Source organism: Miniopterus natalensis, chromosome 6, assembly GCF_054644295.1.
Source record: "Miniopterus natalensis isolate mMinNat1 chromosome 6, mMinNat1.hap1, whole genome shotgun sequence".
Taxonomy (NCBI): Eukaryota; Metazoa; Chordata; class Mammalia; order Chiroptera; family Miniopteridae; genus Miniopterus; species Miniopterus natalensis.
Genome location: NC_142086.1, coordinates 84,896,818 through 84,914,196, shown reverse-complemented (window position 1 = coordinate 84,914,196; position 17,379 = coordinate 84,896,818). Strand labels below are relative to the sequence as shown.

The 17,379-nt window shown below is 48.3% G+C and overlaps 1 protein-coding gene across 10 annotated transcripts in view; it reads left to right on the top strand.

The window, feature by feature from the left end:
• The window catches only part of ERG (ETS transcription factor ERG), a 207,221-nt gene that overhangs the window by 163,161 nt on the left and 26,681 nt on the right, over positions 1-17,379 (top strand). For all 10 annotated transcript variants that reach the window (XM_087818419.1, XM_087818420.1, XM_016220793.2 and 7 more), the window contains one exon: positions 8,951-9,102. In XM_087818419.1, the coding sequence (XP_087674545.1) occupies positions 8,951-9,102 (152 nt within the window). The remainder of the gene's footprint in view (positions 1-8,950; positions 9,103-17,379) is intronic.

Below are 17,379 nucleotides of genomic sequence, written 5' to 3'. Positions count from 1 at the left end.
ACCCTGGGGTCAGTGAACGGGTTCCATCGCGATGGTGCCACCTGATCCCACGCAAACCAGGAGAGTCAAGATGCATTTCCCAAGCTTTCTTCTTCGAACACTAGTTTCTGCCTGCAGGAAATGCATTGAGGTGATGAGTGTGCGTGTACGTGTGTGTGTGTGTGTGTGTGTGTGTGTGTGTGTGTGAGAGAGAGAGGGGGGGGGTTCCTCACCCCCTCAAGGTTCTTCCTAAAGTTGGATGTCTTTTCTGTGTCCACTGGGACAGCAGGGGTTTTCTCCAGGTGTTGGACAAGCAATATGTTCTCTTATATTCTGAGAGGCATTAAATCCAAACACTATTTTGATTTCCTGTATATATTACACATGTAAAAAATTTCCTAACGGAAGTAAATTTTATTTTATTGCCGCAGGTCAACTCACCTGCTCTCACCTTTACCTTATCTTCGTGAGGTATCTCCCAACCACACCACCCCTTCAGAGTAGTAAGTGTGAGCAAGACATGCAATCTGAGCGCGCCGGTCATTCATTAAATGTTTGTCGGGCTGAAGTTAAAAATAAGACTTCTCAATTTTAGGGTGGTGGCTGCTCAAGTACCTGTCTGTCACTGTGATGGAAGAGGTGCTTTGCCCAGCTCCCAGCTGCAGACTGGAATCCTGGCTGACGGTCTTTTCCCATCGAGTTTTCTCGTTTTACCTGCAACACTCAGCATTTGCTATTTGAAAGTGGCCCACTGGGACCAGTCTCTCTCTCTCTCCATGCCTTCCTACTTGGACTCACTGAGATTTGACTCCATGTATATTTTCTTACATTTTCTCTAAGACTCTATGGATTAGTGTAGGACAGTGAGATTCACCACTACGGCTGTATTTGCTCCTTTCTGCCCCAGGGCCCTGGATTGGATTGGCAGGGACGGTTTTCTAGTCAAGCTCGGCCACCTTCCAAGCTGTGGGTGGCCCAGGGCTGGAGACCTGCAAGCTGGCGGTTTCCCCAAAGTGTGATAGTGAGGTCAGCGAGCGACAGCGTGTCCAGCTTGTTGGGGGCCTGTGTCTTTGTAGTGGTCAGTTCATGGACTGCGGAGCTGAGACGAGGGCTGAGAGAGCCTCACTTGGGGGAAAGGGAGGGAGGCAGGCAGAGGCCCTCCGCCCGTCTGTCTTCGGAGGTCAAACAAATGACAGGCACCATCCCTTCAGTAGGAAAAGAGAGCCCAGGAGCTGTGTTCCTCACTAGGAGGCCGGTGAATCCCACAGGGTCTCTGTGGGTGTTGACAGTGGGCACCGGGACTGCTTTGCCTTTCTTTTTTTTTGTCTCGAAAGGGAAATTGTTTTGGTTAACCAGAATTTACATAGCCTCTTATGAAAACAAAACCCAAAGCACCATAATGGCTATTAGGCTTAGTCTTTCCTCTCCGAGAAATGAAAGTGTTTTGAGCCAAAAAAAAAAAAGAGAGAAAATTCACAAGCTAGGAAATAAGTCCCATCCTGTCTTTAATACATAACTGTTTGTAGAGATCTCGTTCTATAGAACATTCCTTTTCCAAGTGATGAGCCCCAAAAGGATGTGTTTTCCCCCAATAATACAATAATAAGTAATAATACGAGAATAAACTCTGTTTTGCGTATGTACAATGGTAAACCTACTTTTGCCCCACCCTGTATATAAATATATACTTAAATAATGAGACTTTTCCTAGGGAAACTTCCAGTCCCTCTTAGGGACAAAGAACTCCCTGTCGGTGAGTTGGTGGAGACTTTTTAATTAATTTAGTCTTCAGTGCTTCGGAGAGGGGGAGGCAGCAGGGCCGGTGGGAAGAGGCTGAGGTGCCAGGTGTAGGGGAGGGTATTGAGTGAGGGTGAGAGTAACGCTCAGCTGTGAACACAGACGTCTACAGTGTGGGCTGAGCCTGGAGTCGAACATGAATCACTGCGAGCTCCACCCGCTGCCCGGGCCGTGGGCCCTGAAGCAGCTTTTCCATCGCCTCTGATTCAGAAATAAAACAGGCCCGCGAATTACCCCCGAGCTCTCCAGACAATCCCCTCCTTGTCTCAGCTCCTAAAAATACCTTTTGTGGTGACTTACCTCCATTCACGCTATAAAACTTGATTAGGCGTTTGTTCGGGCGATTAGGACCAAGGGTGTGCTTTCAGGATTCTTAGGGAGAAAAGCACGTGAGAAGGGAGTTTTTGTGCTCGGGGTTGAGCCAGGCCTGGAATGCCTGCCCGGCAGCCTCCTGTGAGCCCCCTCCCGGCTGACCTCCTGGGCTCGTAGGGTCGAGCCGCCAAAGAAACCTTTGTATTGCTCCCCTGCAGCTTCATCCCGTGAAAGCACCCGACGAACTACAGGATGCACGTGAAGACGGTGACATTCTAATAAACAGGAAGGGGCCGGAGACGGCATGGGAGCTGCCAGGAGCTTGCTGACCCACATAGGAATTGGGGGTGACGTGGGTTGGGGTGTCCTGGGGCAGAGTGTGGGGAGAGGGGCTTTAGCCATGCAGCCCCAGCCACTATGACAATAGGGACACTCTCATATCCCCAACACCTGGACAGTTCCTGGCAGACGGCCTTGCTCTATAAACACTTGTTAAGTGAAAATGAATCGACAAGGGCCAGGGCCAGATGGCCGAGGCCAGTCCGGGGAGTGTGAACTGATCGGAAGGCGCCACGGGTCAAGGAAGGGCTGGGCTGCACATGGCCGGCGTGGGTTTGTATTTGGGGATCACTCGGACGTCAGCCCGGGGCCCCCCGCCGGCGTGTGGTGGGCAGCAGGGCGGCGGCGAACTGTCCCCAGGCGCAGGAGGAATTGAGAGGCCGGCAGGAGGGCGGTCTTGAAGGGTGGCTGGGTGTCCTAGGGGTCCGCGGCTGCTCCGCCCTCCAGAGGCCGTACCGGTTTCCCGGATCCGATGCTCACTCCCGTGGACTTTCCGTGCCCCGCTGGGGGGATCGCGGGCTGACCGTGCGTGCGCGCCCGGGCCCTGATGTTCTCGGGTAAAGGCGGCCAAGCGAGCGGCCACGTCTGCGCCACTTCACCGCGGGCTCTTTCCATGATGGGACCCGCCTGCTCCAGGAAGACTCTGATGCGAGAAAAACCAACGTCAGGTGCCAAGTTCATTTTGCTTTTCATAAACCAAAGCCCTGATTTTAATTTCTCGGTAGATTTTTTACAGGCACATGACTCCTTTTCAAAAAAGCTATTACATATGGGAGCAGCTAAAGGGAGCTTTGTCTTGGGCTGTGTTCCACATAATCTTGCAAAATTAGACTGACTGCTTTCCCAGTGGCCCAGCTTCCGTCCTGGCCCTCGACCCTCTCTGCTCAGGCCCACGAGCTGAGTTAGACCCTTCCCTCTCTGCCCCCTTAGCTCGGGGACTTCTCTGACCCCCTCTCACACTCAAGAGCCTTAGCCCATCACCTGTGCGGAGCGTGCACCATGCTGAGCCCTCGAGGAAGTTTGGGGAAGGAGCATGTGACATTCAACTGTAAATTGAGGTGCCCAACTTTTTTGTATCCGGACTTCTCAAAATTCATATGTACATCCAAGTAAATATTGCGTCTCCGAGGAGGCTCCACCTTTGCCTGCATGTGGCTGCCCCCACTGAGCTCCCATCTGTACCTTCTCCATGACTGTCCTCAGGGCTACTCCCATGATGTTCTATTGAAAATACTCCACAGTGAACATTGCGCTGAGTCTTCTGAGGGTCCGTTCAGTTGTGTTTTATGTCTGTGAAAGAGACTCCTCAGATGGAGTTGCCAGGTGAGATCCTATAGTGTGGCGGTCAAGTGTTTAGAGTCAGGGCCTTGGTGGTCTAGGCTCAAATCCAGCTGCTCCACTGCTGGTCAGGTGACCTTGGGCACGACCTGTATCAGCCTCTCTGTGCTTCGCCTGTAACATCCCTGCTGCAGGTATTGACCTCATGGAGTTGTGTTGATGGAAAGAGTAACAGCTAACCAACCCATAGCATTTATCATGTGCGAGGCACCATTTTAAACGCTTTACCCAAATATTTATTATAAAGTAAATACTACATGAAAGGAGTTTGGAGCCATCCCTCGCATGAGTCAAACACCAGAGAGAAGACCAACCAAATACGTGTTTTCCCACAATACTTTGGGTGCTCTCGGAGGCAAACTTGAATTTAAAACATAGAAACCAGAAAATTGAAGAAACTGGACTCTCTAGCATTTGATCTCTCAAGATCGTTTCACTTTAAAAATTATTCATGTATTCTTTTCATGTTTCTGCACTCATCTCTCTGGTCAGCCAGTTCTTTTCAAAAGCAAGAAACGGCACGTATGAAGGGCTGGCTGAGGACACACTGTCCCTTGAGTTTTGTGACTGAAGCAGCTGGGAGCACCTGGTTTTGCCCCCCCCTCCCCACGGTGTGGAATGTTCTTTGATCTGCTGTGGATGCCGGGAGGAACAGCCTTGCCATATCAACCAGTTCCCTTCAGGAGAAGCCACGAGAGAAACTCCTCTCTAGTCTCAGCCCAGGAAAAGCTTTGCTTCTGCCAAATAACTCGTTTGGTTTTCTCTTCTTGAGTCCTTGCATGGTGACAGGATGTACTCACTGCCTTCTTTGCTTTGGCTGGTAGGAAGCTCAGAGACACATTGATGTCCTACCTCCAGCAGCTACAATAGGAAGCTTACTCAGTGTGATTTTATCTCTTGATTAATGACTCTTCTGCCCTTATGTTCCATTCGATTCCATTCCATCATTGAGTTAGGCTATCATTTTGTTTTGTATGTGTTTTTATAACCCACTACAAACTTCACATAGTTTGAGAATGGGTAGAGGAATAAAATATCTTCAAAATCACCACACATACACATAAATATACCACTGGAGCTGCAGAGGGACATGATCGAATCTCCTTAAACAAAGTATTAACATAGCTAAACACTGGTGTATCCGAGAAGCTTCTAGAGAGTCACTCCTGGGGCTCAGGAATGGGGGTTCTTCGAGCCCTCTGATTCTGTAGCCTTATAAGAGACCGTTGGGTTTGGTGACATAGCTGACTTCTCACCTTAGTTTATATTTAGTAAAATTTCCAATTTATTTGATATTTTTCACCATGTTCTTTTACCATTTATTCAAAATACAGTCAATTTTAAGTCAATGCTCATGCTCTCAACTCCCCTGACCGTAATTCTCCAAATTATGTTTAAGAGTGATTAGTTAAGGCCTTCAGTTGGAAGTCTATTTTGTCAGATATGAGTTGCTACCCCAGCTTTTTTTTCATTTCCATTTCCATGGAAAAAATTTTTTCCATCCCTTCACTCTCATCTTGTGTGAGTCTTTTGTTTTGAGGTGGGTCTCTTGTAGACAGCATAAGTATGGGTCATGTTTTCTGAGCCGTTCAGCCACCCTACATCTTTTGATTGGAGCATTTAATCCATTTACATTAAGATTATTATTAATAGGCACTCATCTATTGCCATTTTAATTCTTTATGCTTATATTTCTCTCTCTATTTCTACTTTTTATTATAGCATCCCTTTAACATTTCTTGCAGTGCTGGTCTGGTGGTGATAAACTCCTTTAGCCTTTTTTTTTTTCTTTTCTGGGACGTTCTTTATTTCACCATGTATTTTGAATGACAGCCTTGCTGGATAGAGTAGTCTTAGTTTCAGATCCTTGTTTTGCATTACCTTGAATACTTCCTGCCATTCCCTTCTGGCCTGTACAGTTTCTGATGAGAAGTCAGCTGACAGCCTTATGGGAGCTCCTTTGTAGGTAACATTGCTTTTCTCTAACTGCCTTTAAGATTCTCTCTTTGTCTTGAATTTTTGGCATTTTAATTATGATGTGTCTGGCTGTGGGCCTCTTTGGGATCTCTCTGTGCTTCCTGAACTTGTGTGACATTTTCCTTGGCCAGGTTAGGGAAGTTTTCTGCCATTATTTCTTCAAACAGGTTCTCTATCCCAGAGTGCTCTTGTGAGGACTATTAGATCCCACTCTTCTGCTGTTGAAATTACCAAGAATGAAAGGAAGGGGAAGTGACTGAAAAGTGAGAACATAACACCTTGGGCCCCTTTAACCGATATTTGTTGAACTCCTACTTTGAGTCCAGCATGTGGTCCTATGGGTGACCCTCTCCCCACCCTGGGGTTGGAGTTCCCTTAGATTTATTACAAAAACTATTTGAAATGGTCAAAAACATAGTTCCAATCCGTCTTCCTCTGAAACTAAAACAAAATACAATGGAAAAAAGACTATGTTTTCATTGTCCTGAAGGTGCAACTTTTGAAATTAGGGTCTGATTTTCTGTTTTTACAGTGAAAGCAGGGATGAGGAAGCGTCGTGAGATGAATTATGTCTTGTGGTTACAACGTGAAAACAAAGGAACTTTACTAAATTTGTCCCAACTTGAAATACTTACACATAGTTTTGGAAAGCTCCAGACAATGCAGTTTAATAGTTCATCTTATCTCTGGATTTGATGGAGCCCTATTTTACAACCATAGGAAAACTACTGTGATCCATGCCTAGAGCACTTGTCCTCAGATATGGAAATTAAACTGTTAAGAATTAGAAGAAAATGAAAGAATTGGTCTGAAGCATCCATAATTCCCAAAAGTCCCCTATTTCTATAATTCTGTACATCTCTTTGACCATTAACTTTTTAGATAGTTAACTGCCTTGCTGGAGAAGAAAACTTAGGGTGCCTGGTATACAGCAGGTGCTCAATAGAAGTGGTCTAAGTGGGTGAGTGAATGACTGGCCCGGAACGGTGCTCATCCTGGACTTTAGAGTTGTTGCTTGAGTTACGCTCATCTCCTGAGTTGCATCTAGTCTTTTCCCTAAAGAACCAAATCCCTTTAACTCTCTCCCCTAGTAACTTCTCTCCTTGAGGCAAATAGACCCAAACATACGCTCCGCTCAATTGATGGAATTTTCCAAAGGGATAGGAAACTAAGGCTCAAGTGAAGACACTCCATGTTTTGATACTAGGATGGGTCTTTTAGAGATAAATGTTTGAGGCCAGGAAAAACTGCCTCAAGAGGAAATAAAGCATGTGTAGGCAGCATTGGAAATATAGCGGGTCTGCACCATGGGAACGCAGGCTGTTATTATTTTTAAATTTCCTTCATGTTAGTACAGCTGTGAGGATGCCCTGGACCAGGGCAGTGTATTTCCCGGCCCGCGGTCGAGCCTCAGTGCTGGGTGGCCCCAGCTTCAACCTCCATCCACAGACGTTAACCGCTCCTCACTTATGGTCGGCCCTGGGCTCCCTCCATCAGCACCGGACACATGAGCAAGTGATGCCGAGAACAAACCTATATTTTCAAAGTTCGCAGATGCTGAACAAACACGGTCCAGAGCCTTGCAGCCCCTGGGTCTGCCCTTCCTGTCCACCTTCCCTGCTATGACCTTTGGGTCTGGAATGACCTTCTTCATCCCACCTCTGCCCTGTGCCACCCAGAGAGTGCCCTCCTGCCTTGGATGGTTGTGACCTCAGACTTGAAGGTCAAGTCCATGCCAGGTGGGTGCACAGCTCCCACCAACAGTGTGGAGGAGACCCGCAACCTCAGGCCTGCCACATAGGGAGGGAAATCTAAAATCCAGGGGAGACTCATGGGTTCCTGAGAAGAAGAAAAGTCACCTGTAGGGTAGAACTTGAGAGGCAATTTCTAGAAACCGGCCAGAGACAGATGTAACCTGAATGCCAAGACCCCCTGCTGCAGTGATCCTGGGTTAACCCTCTGTGGGTTAGCCATCTCAGAAGGATGGGACGGATTTTTCTGTTTCCTGGTTAAGCTGGATCTTCCACTTGGAATTTACTCTTTAGATACAATTTTACCATGTCCTATAACTTTTGAATTTCAAAAAAATTCCCTTTTTTTCTTTCCCAGAAAGGCAGGTTGTCCATATCCTAATGGCTGTGGCCGCCTTATTCACAGCAGCCCAGTGAACTGTTCCCAGGGCCCAGCAGCTGAGTCCCTTCTGTGTCCCCACGGCTGGCTGTACACCCCAGCCCCAGGGCCCTGGAGGGCCACCCCCTGGGAACCAGCTTCCACCCCCTTTCTCTGCCTGCCTGCTGGCACCTGAGCCTGGGACATCGTTGAGTCTCACATAGCTAAAGATTGGCTTGAAATTGGAGTTTGAAATTCCGCACAAGGATTTCCTTCTGAGGTTTTGAAAAAGAGGAACGTTGTTCTAGGCTGAGCCTCTCTGAGAGCGCCGGTGTCACCCCACAGCATCTGCGTGCCAGTGTCGCCCCCAGCATCTGTGTGCCAGTGTCGCCCCCAGCATCTGCGTGCCAGTGTCGCCCCCAGCATCTGCGTGCGTGGCCTGTTTACCGTCACGCAGCGAGAACAAACGGCAGTTCGCTGTTTTCTGCACGTGTTTCCAATCAGCTGTCACAGATGCAGTTTTGACATGACAGCTTCAGGAGGACTTGGGTGAAGAAATAGAAGCCAGGTGGCAGCTTTGCTCCCCACGTGCCTGCTCCGCGCTGTGCCCGATCCTGGCGCTGTCCTAGTCGGCTCAGTCTGCCCTAACAAAATATCATCGGCGAGGGGCTTAAACAACAGACAGTCATTCTGTGAGGACAGTTCTGGCGGCTGGGGGTCCAAGGTCAGGGTGCCAGTTGGGTTGGTGCCTGGGGAGAGCCCTCCGCCTGGGTGGGGGAGGGCCGGCGTCTCTGTGTCCTCCCGGGGCGCAGGGAGCTCGCCGGTCCCCTGCCCTCCGTAAGGACCCACTAGTCCGGTATGTTGGCCTCGCCTCACACCTTCATCTAAACTTAGTTACCTCGAAGGGCCCATCTTCAAAGGTCATCATGTTGGCGTTAGGGCTTCAACACACCGACTTTGGGGGGGCACCTTCAGTCCCCGACGGCACTGTACTTGCCTTGTCGCTTCTCCCCTCCCCCCCCCCGCCTTCCCTGCAAGGCCAGGGCGCCGTGGTTTGTGGTTGCCCCAGGAATGGACGGATTTGTCTCTTCTCCACCAGAAACTCCCCCGACGAATGCGGCGTGGCCAAGGGCGGGAAGATGGTGAGCGGCCCGGACGCGGTCGGGATGAGCTACGGCAGCTACATGGAGGAGAAGCACGTGCCGCCCCCCAACATGACCACGAACGAGCGCAGAGTCATCGTGCCGGCAGGTAAGCGCCCCCGAGGGGTGGCTGAGCTGTCCCTCCCTGCCTGGGGCGCCTGCCGCCTCCTTGGTCCAGGGCAGGAGCGGTACCTGGAAGCCAGCAGAAGTTTGTGAGGCTGTGGGGAAATGTTCACAGGTGTGGGGGGGGTGTCCGTGGCAAGTGACCCAGAGGTGTGTGTGGGGGGGTGTCCATGGCAAGTGACCCAGAGGTGTGTGTGGGGGGGGTGTCCATGGCAAGTGACCCAGAGGTGTGTGCGGGGAGGGGGTGTCCATGGCAAGTGACCCAGAGGTGTGTGTGGGGGGGTGTCCATGGCAAGTGACCCAGAGGTGTGTGCGGGGAGGGGGTGTCCATGGCAAGTGACCCAGAGGTGTGTGTGGGGGGGTGTCCATGGAAAGTAACCCAGAGGTGTGTGTGGGGGGGGGTGTCCATGGCAAGGGACCCAGAGGTGTGTGTGTGGGGGGGTGTCCATGGCAAGGGACCCAGAGGTGTGTGTGGGGGGGGGGTGTCCATGGAAAGTGACCCAGAGGCAGGAATTGCCCTTTCTCTGAGATTATTTGGTGTTAAGTATCTTTTCTTTTATGTCCTGCTATTTGTAATAGATGGTAACCTTGTTGGTTTTTTAAAAAAAATTTCTTACCTGGGAAAATAATCAGTTAGGAGCAGTATACAGCTTGTTCTTAGAATCTAAAATTCCAGCCCTCCCTGGCCTGCAATACAGATGCGAGAGCCAGAGTAAGTCTTGACCACGGAATTTATTCTAAACCTGGCCCAAAGCAGTGACCCTGAGCTTGAGGAAAATGCCAGGGACTTATTTATTTAGCACAACTAAAGGTGACAGGAGGAAGGACTTGAAGCTCCTGGGAGGAAATGGGTGACGTAAAACTGAAAATCTCATGAGGCCACGTCGCAGTCGCTGCTCAGTGGGCCTTGCCCTCGACTGGGTGTTCCCGCAGCGATCCGGAGGCGGCATCTCAGGCTGTCCTGGGGTCGGGATTCCTCACGGAGTCCAGGCCCACGAGGGAATGCCCAGTGCCACTTGCACCCTCCAACCAGGGAGGCCGTGGTTCTGCCTCGCCATTGCTATGCTTCGATGTCATCAGTGTCCTTCCCAGTGGCCAGACCTGAGGCTTTCTGTGTTAGTGAGATGTTTAGAGAGCAGGAGAGAGTCACGCGGGAAGCGGCCGAGCACCGGTTAACCGAGAGCGTCCCGCAGGCCGGCCCCTCGCGCTCGGCCGGTTGGCGGGCGGAGGGCGGCCGTGCAGATTGGCTCACAGTGTTTGTGTAAAGCCGGTTTCAGCCCTGAGGAAAGCCCTCTTTCAGCGGCTCCCGCCCAGGGTTGCTTCACACGAATGCAGGCAGTTATTCAGTTAATAGTGTTTGTAAGAGAGCTAATTGTGGCTGATTTTGCAAGCTGTGTCTTTCAGTTATTGGTCAAGCTTCATGTATGTGTTCTCATACACAGACACACAGGTGAACACGCGTGCACGCACACACACGGCCGCATGGCACAATCCACATCACTTCCCAACGCTGGCCGTGGGGCTGCAGGACCTGGGCAGCTCTGTCAGCTGCTGCACCTGCCCCCTCCCTCCGGGATCCAGGCCTCCCCCAGGCACATTTTGGGCATATCGTAGTCTGCGTACAGAGATAGAATTCTCCAGACCTGGTTCCGGATGGTTCATACAGTTTCGCTAGTTAGATGCCCGATTAATTCAGGAGTTCAAATCATAAAGATAGATGAAAAATTATTATTTCTAACTATTTATACCATCCATCAGCTACATACCAATGTTCATGTCCTAGACCTAAAAACAGTCCTCATATGTACTGACCAGAAAATTGGTGGGTAGACTGAGGGGCACAAAACAGGACCTGGGACTGTCTGGGCTCAGAGGGCATTTTTGTACTTGGACTCCTCACTTCTTGAAGTCCTTGCTTTTGATACTATCTCTAACTCAAGACCTATAAAGAAACTCATAAAATATCCCTAATGGATAAATATGTATTCCTTTATTTCACATATTTACTCTGCCTCCTTATTGCAGAATGAATTCAAGGTTAGCTCACACAAATATACACCAAAGAGCAAGGTGGAATCAGTTTAAAAAATAAATGGACAGGGTTTATGGGCTGAAGTAAGAACAGACAGTGAAGCCAGGAGTGAGGAGATATATATATACGTGCAAACATTGAAATCCTGCACAGTTGCAAAAAGTGGGTGTTATTTGGCTCCAAGGTGTCAGCAGGCAGTGCGCAGAGGACTTGTGACTTTGAATCCATAAGATAAAAGAAAACTAGTGTGGGAAAGACATCCCAGCTATTAATTCTGAGTTAAGAAAAAGATGTGTTTCTTGGCTGGTTATAGGAGGATTACAGGAAGTCCTGAGAGAAGCACTTATTGGTAGGGCACCAGACATTCTAGGAAGCCCTGGCTAATGCCTATTGTCCTGGCAAAATTGTTGGATTGTACCTCTGCTTCTCACAGTGTACTAGCTAGACAATAAATCACATCTGTACTTTTAATCTCTCTGTCTGTCATCTATCTATCTGTCTATCTATCTGTCTATCTATCTATCAGTCTATCTAGCATCATCTACTTATCTGGTGTGCATACCTGTGTGTCTAGGTCTGCATCTCACAGGGTTGGCTCTTTCTTACACAGCTGTACATCAGAGCGTCATTCAGTGACATCCATCGTAATCAGAGGGCCCGACACCTACGGCCTAGTTAAACGGCTCTTTGTTGGCTCAGCTTAATTTGGAGCCTGACTAGAAATGTATGATATTAAAATGCACGTTTCCAGGTTTTCCACACCCAGGCGGGAGGGGGAGGATTCTGCATGGACACACTCCTGGATGGTTTTCATGCGTAATGAGGTATAAGACGCTCTAATCTAGATGGGAGACACTAAACCAAGCTTGTTTTACTACGTGTGAACTAGTCTTAATGAGGGCATGAGGTGTCCCTTTTAGAAGAAGACATGGCAGAAAGGAAGGGTAGAAAATAGTTTCACATTGGCATCCAAAGGAAAAAGACTCATCCGCTTGGCAGGAAGGAACTTTGTCTTCCTATGGCTTCTGCCTTACGATGTGTTTTTGGGCTCGTCATTGGCTGGCACAGCAGATATGGAAAAGGCCACATGTCGAGGCATTCACAGGGACATCTGGGACCACTCAAGACAAAATGCAGGATGAGAAGGGAGGAGGCACCTCAGCAATGTTCACTGGTGTCCGCGCTCAGCTCCGTTTGGACAAGTGGGATCCAGCGCAGCACCAGGCCCGAGTGCAGTTCACTGTGTTAGCAGCGGCGAGACCATGTGAGTTCAAGGCTGGAACCGCCTTGTAGATGTTTCCAGCTCTGCCTCACGGGGCTGTGAACACAGGGCAGTGTTTAGAAACAGTGGGTCCCCATCGCACCTCGGAACCAATAGGTTCTAAGGAAAGTCCGCTTCATGCCTCATGAAGCCTCCACCTTGGGGATGTTGTCCCCGCATGTCCCCGTGTGCCTCCGGCAGTCCCTGCTGCTTGTGGGTATCGACATTGCCCTCGGCGATGTGCCAACCAGGAGGCCCAACGAAGAGGAAGGCACGGTCTTCGTCCACTTTTCTCAGAAATTGCAAAATGCTGACCGGAGTGCAACAGGAGCTCTGGTTTTAGCAGCTTGCATTATTTTGAAAGATTTTTCTTTTTCTCTGTTTTTATTCCCTAAAATGGGTGCTAATGTGTCAGGCTTTTCAAAGATTCGATTTTTATTTTCTAAATATCCACCTTGAGCGTAAACACTTGTGGTAATCAGGAGTCTAGGAGATATAAAGCTGCCACATTCATCTCTTCACTGGTTTACTCTCATCATTCATTTATTCATTTATTCACTGAGCACTTACTATGTTCCAGGCACCAGGAGTAAAAGCTTTTATGCAACTTAAAATCCCCTCTTCTTGGCCCCCAAACACTTGGTTGAAACTACTCGCCTGTGTCTTACTCGGACCCTCCATGCTGTGGAAGTTCATTGAGAACTTGTCACTCACCATAGTCACAGAGGAAATGACCCACACCTGTCAGAAGTAGGTAAGGACAAATAAGTAGGGCCCATCCTCAGGGGGCATCAGGAGACAGTGTGATTAAGGGTTCCAGTGAGTGACTCAGACAGATGTTTCAGGGCATCTGGGGAACGAGACAAATATAAACACGACTGGTTGAGAAGAGCTTCCTTTGTACCAAACGCTCACGATCTGATTCCTAAGTCCCTTTGCGGCCTCTGCCATTTTCCTGTGCCCTGTCCTGCCCTCCCTTCACATTGCTCAGTCTGGACGCCGCGTTACCACAACCTGGAGTCTTGGTCCGTGCTGTTCTCCGGGTGGAGACCCTCCCTCCCTTCTGTGCTCACAGAGCCTTCCCATCCTTCAAGGCCTCTTCGAAGCCCACCCTGTCTGGGAAGCCACCCTTGACCCTTTGACAACTTGCTTCTCTTACATCTTACCAATTCTTGCATTACAACACTTTATTTTGTTTCGAATTATATTCTATAATATACCTATATCCTTACTTAAACATGATATACTATTTAATTCCATTGAGGAGTCAAGATGCCTTGTGAACTAAACTACAGGTAAACACATGAACCAGACTTTTGTTCTAATAGAAATTAGGGATTAGCACTAAGGCAATTCAAAATATTAGTGGAGCCCTGGCCAGGTAGCTCAGTTGATTAGAGCATTGTCCCAATACACTAAGGTCGTGGGTTGGATACGGGTCAGGGCACATACAAGAAGCAACCAAGGAAGGCATAAATAGGTGGAGCAACAAATCAATCTGTCTCTCCCCCCCTCCCCCCCAGATCAATCAATAAAAATAAAATATTAGTGGAAAGCCAAGCTCACATGGAGGAAGGAGAATGCAGCTCTTGGCTACAGGCTCTGCCACGATGCTGTGGCTAAGCTTCCAGTATGGCTTTGAGTTTCCCGGCAGCCAAGATAAAAAGAGTCACTTGGAGAAACAATTCCTGTTTTCAGATAGAAGTGTCCCGGCAAAAACAGTGTGTTTCTCAGAGAGGACTTGCCACTCAGAGCCCATCCAGGCTGTAGACTGACCCCCTTCTTGCCAGGGTTGCAACACCGCATTTCACCAGCCTTTCTTGTGACATACTCCATGAGCAGAGGGAGTGACATTAGAGAGCAGCCCGGTGTGACAGCCAGCACATGCCCAGGGTGAGCCTGCTGGTCGGGAGTCGGGACTTCAGGTTCTCACACCGGTGGAGGGCTCCCGTCGCGTCCACAGGACCCTCCCTGAGCGCGGCATCTCTGGGCTGGGCTCTGAAATCGAGGAGCGACGGGTGATAGAAGAGCATGCTTCTGACCAGGCCCGGCTGGCCAACACGTTCTGCTCTCAGCTTAGTAGAGCTAGTCATTGAGGAGCCTGCCTGTTCTCTTAGATTGTAAGCTCCATGGGTTGGTGACTCTGTCTTTTGTTGGTGATCTTAATCACCAGACAGCAGAAGCAGAGGTCAGTAAGCGGCATTTGTTGAGCCGATGGTTCTGTAGTCCAGATTCAGTCAGTGGGAGTCGCAGAATCACGGGAGCTGTGGTTGCGAGAGGCTTGACGCTCTTGGTTCGATTTTGTATTAGTCAGGGTTCTTCGCAGAAGCAGAGCCAATCTCTCCATCAGTCTCTCATCTGTCATTTATCTTTTACGGGGAATTGGCTCAGGTGGTTATGGAGGCTGAGAAGTCTTGAAATCCACAACCCACCGTCTGCAAACTGGAGACTCGAGAGTGGATGGTGGAGCTTTCAGTCCAGTCTTAAGGCATGAAAGCCAGAGGACTGAAGGCAGGAGATCATCCCAGCTCCACAGCCAGGCTGAACTGGAATCCTCCCTCCTTCCCTCCACGGTTTTGTCGGGTTCAGGGCCCGCATCAGAGGACCCCCACCAACATAGGGGAGGGTCCTCTCCCCAATTGAAATGCTAATCTCTTCTGGAAACACCCTTACAGACACACCCAGAAATAACGTTGAACCAAGTATCTGGGCTTCTGGTGACCAGGTCTCGTTGACAGATACTATCACAAGTCTCTTCCTTTAAACACGAGAAAATTGAGCCCCAGGGAGGTGAAATCACTTTCCCAGGGACTTGTGCACAGGCGGGTAAGAACAGAGCCACTTCCCACCATTGCTCATTTGTACTTAAAGAATTTGACGGTAAAAGTACACGTTTCTTTATTATCCTTTGTCGTGCCACTGAACACTCCCAATAATCCCTCCCACTATGTCTACATTATAGAATGTGTTTTAAAAGCTTCTGTTTAAATTCCTTCTATGATAAAGTAACTAAACAAGCAAATCAGCCACAACTTAAATCCTAAAGTCAGTGTTAACTATATTTTTAAGCTATGAGCTGAGTAGCTATTGAGGATACTGGGTGATGTGTGTGACTGAGCTCATGCAAACAGAAATGGAGACAGCTACCACCTACTGAGTGCCCCCTAGGTGTCAGGCACTTGGCCATATGCACTTTGTAAAAAAGGTACTATCTCACTTAAGCCCCACACCCCTATATTTTATGTAGCATTTATTCACTTTACAGATAAAGGAGCTGAAACTAGGGAAGCTAAGTTGCCCAAGATGAAGGATGGATGGAGGAGATGCTCAGATAATCTCCAGGCTTGCTCACACTGACCCTTTACGTTTCTACCATGGTGATGCTTTGTCTGTTTTTCTTGAAAACCGAAGAGAAGAATGGAATTGAAAATAGCTTCGATTGAGCATGATTGGTCGGGTGGCTGTTGATGAATGTAGGAAAAAATGTTCCAGATGGTTTTGGTTTGGTTCATTCTGTGTTTAAGATAACCTGCGGGACCCACACAGCAGCCCAGGGGGCACACACAGAGCTCAGGGTTAAGAGTCCGTGATCAGGAATCACACACTTGAGCTCTAAACTCTGGTGTTTCCTAGCTCCGGGATCTGGGAAGTCACTTAAATCTCACTGTCCCTTCATTTTCTTGCCACCAAAATGAGGATGTCAGTAATACCTGCTGTGCATGGTGCTGAGTGGATTAAATAAGACAATACATGTGGAAAAAAACAAACAGTGAATGAAGGAAAGTAGACTTGAGATTGCCCTCAGAGTGCAGCAGCAACAAAGAGGTGGAGCAAATGAGAGAAGGTCAGAGTGGGAAGGACCCATGATCGTGTCCTGTGCAGACCTAATGGAAGTTCCAGAAAGGAGGAAACAGGACGAAAGAGATGAAATACTTGGAGATAAAAGCTGACTTTTCCAAAATTGACGAACGAGACAGTTTTCCAAATACAGGAAGCACTAGTCAGGGAAGGAAAAATGAGAATAAGTCGCAGCCATGACATTCTGGTGAGACTGCGGTAGAGCAAAGACAGAGCGCTGTAAAGCCAGCTAAGGACAAAGCTCAGACTCGCTGCAAATAATGACGGTTCTCAGGACCGCAAACTGCTCAGCAACGAAACAGAGCAGAGGGCGGTAGGAGAGCATTCTCCAGTGACCCAGGAGACAGGGACACAGTTGGAGCTTATCTTCTGGTCTCTTAACCTTTTATTGTTTTTCTGCCACAGACCCATTTAGTAGCTAAGTGAAGCCAATAGGTTCTTTAGAATATGCCTTTAGGAGAATAAACTAAACTTCAGAGGAAAGCAAAGGAAACACATTTATTAAGAGTGCAGTCTAATCTAGTAGGTCAGTTGAGAGCGAAGTAAAGATTCAGAGTGAGTGTTTGTTGCTAACTTACCCTCAGTTCAGAAAAGGAAAGATTTAATAAAGAAAGAAAATGGATCCTAGGGGAAAGAGTGAGATATAAGAAGGAAGTGAGACCAATGACATTGGTTACTATGAGGGCAGATTAAAGAGACACAGCTATAAAATGACAACCACATCTTCCTAACATGGGAGCACAGCTATAAAGCAGGGTAAAAACATTGGACAATATTATTATCATGTGAGATCAGGGATGGGAGATAAGAGGTCAATATTTCTACATTCCTTGCATTCTTTGGGGAAAGGATATATTCGATGATTAAATGCATTTTGTTTAAAGATTAACAAGTAAAGAAATAGAGCTAAAATGTTAAACAGCCAAACCAGTGGAGAAATAAAAAAAAAAAGAATGAAGAAAAATAGATCAAATTAGACATTTGGGAAGGAGAAATACAGAACAGACAAAGCAAGGTAAATCGAAAGCACAAAAAAGGTTGTAGAAACCAGCTAAATAAGTAACAAATGTAAGTAGTAAGTAGACTAAACTGGCCATTAAAGACAGAGAGTG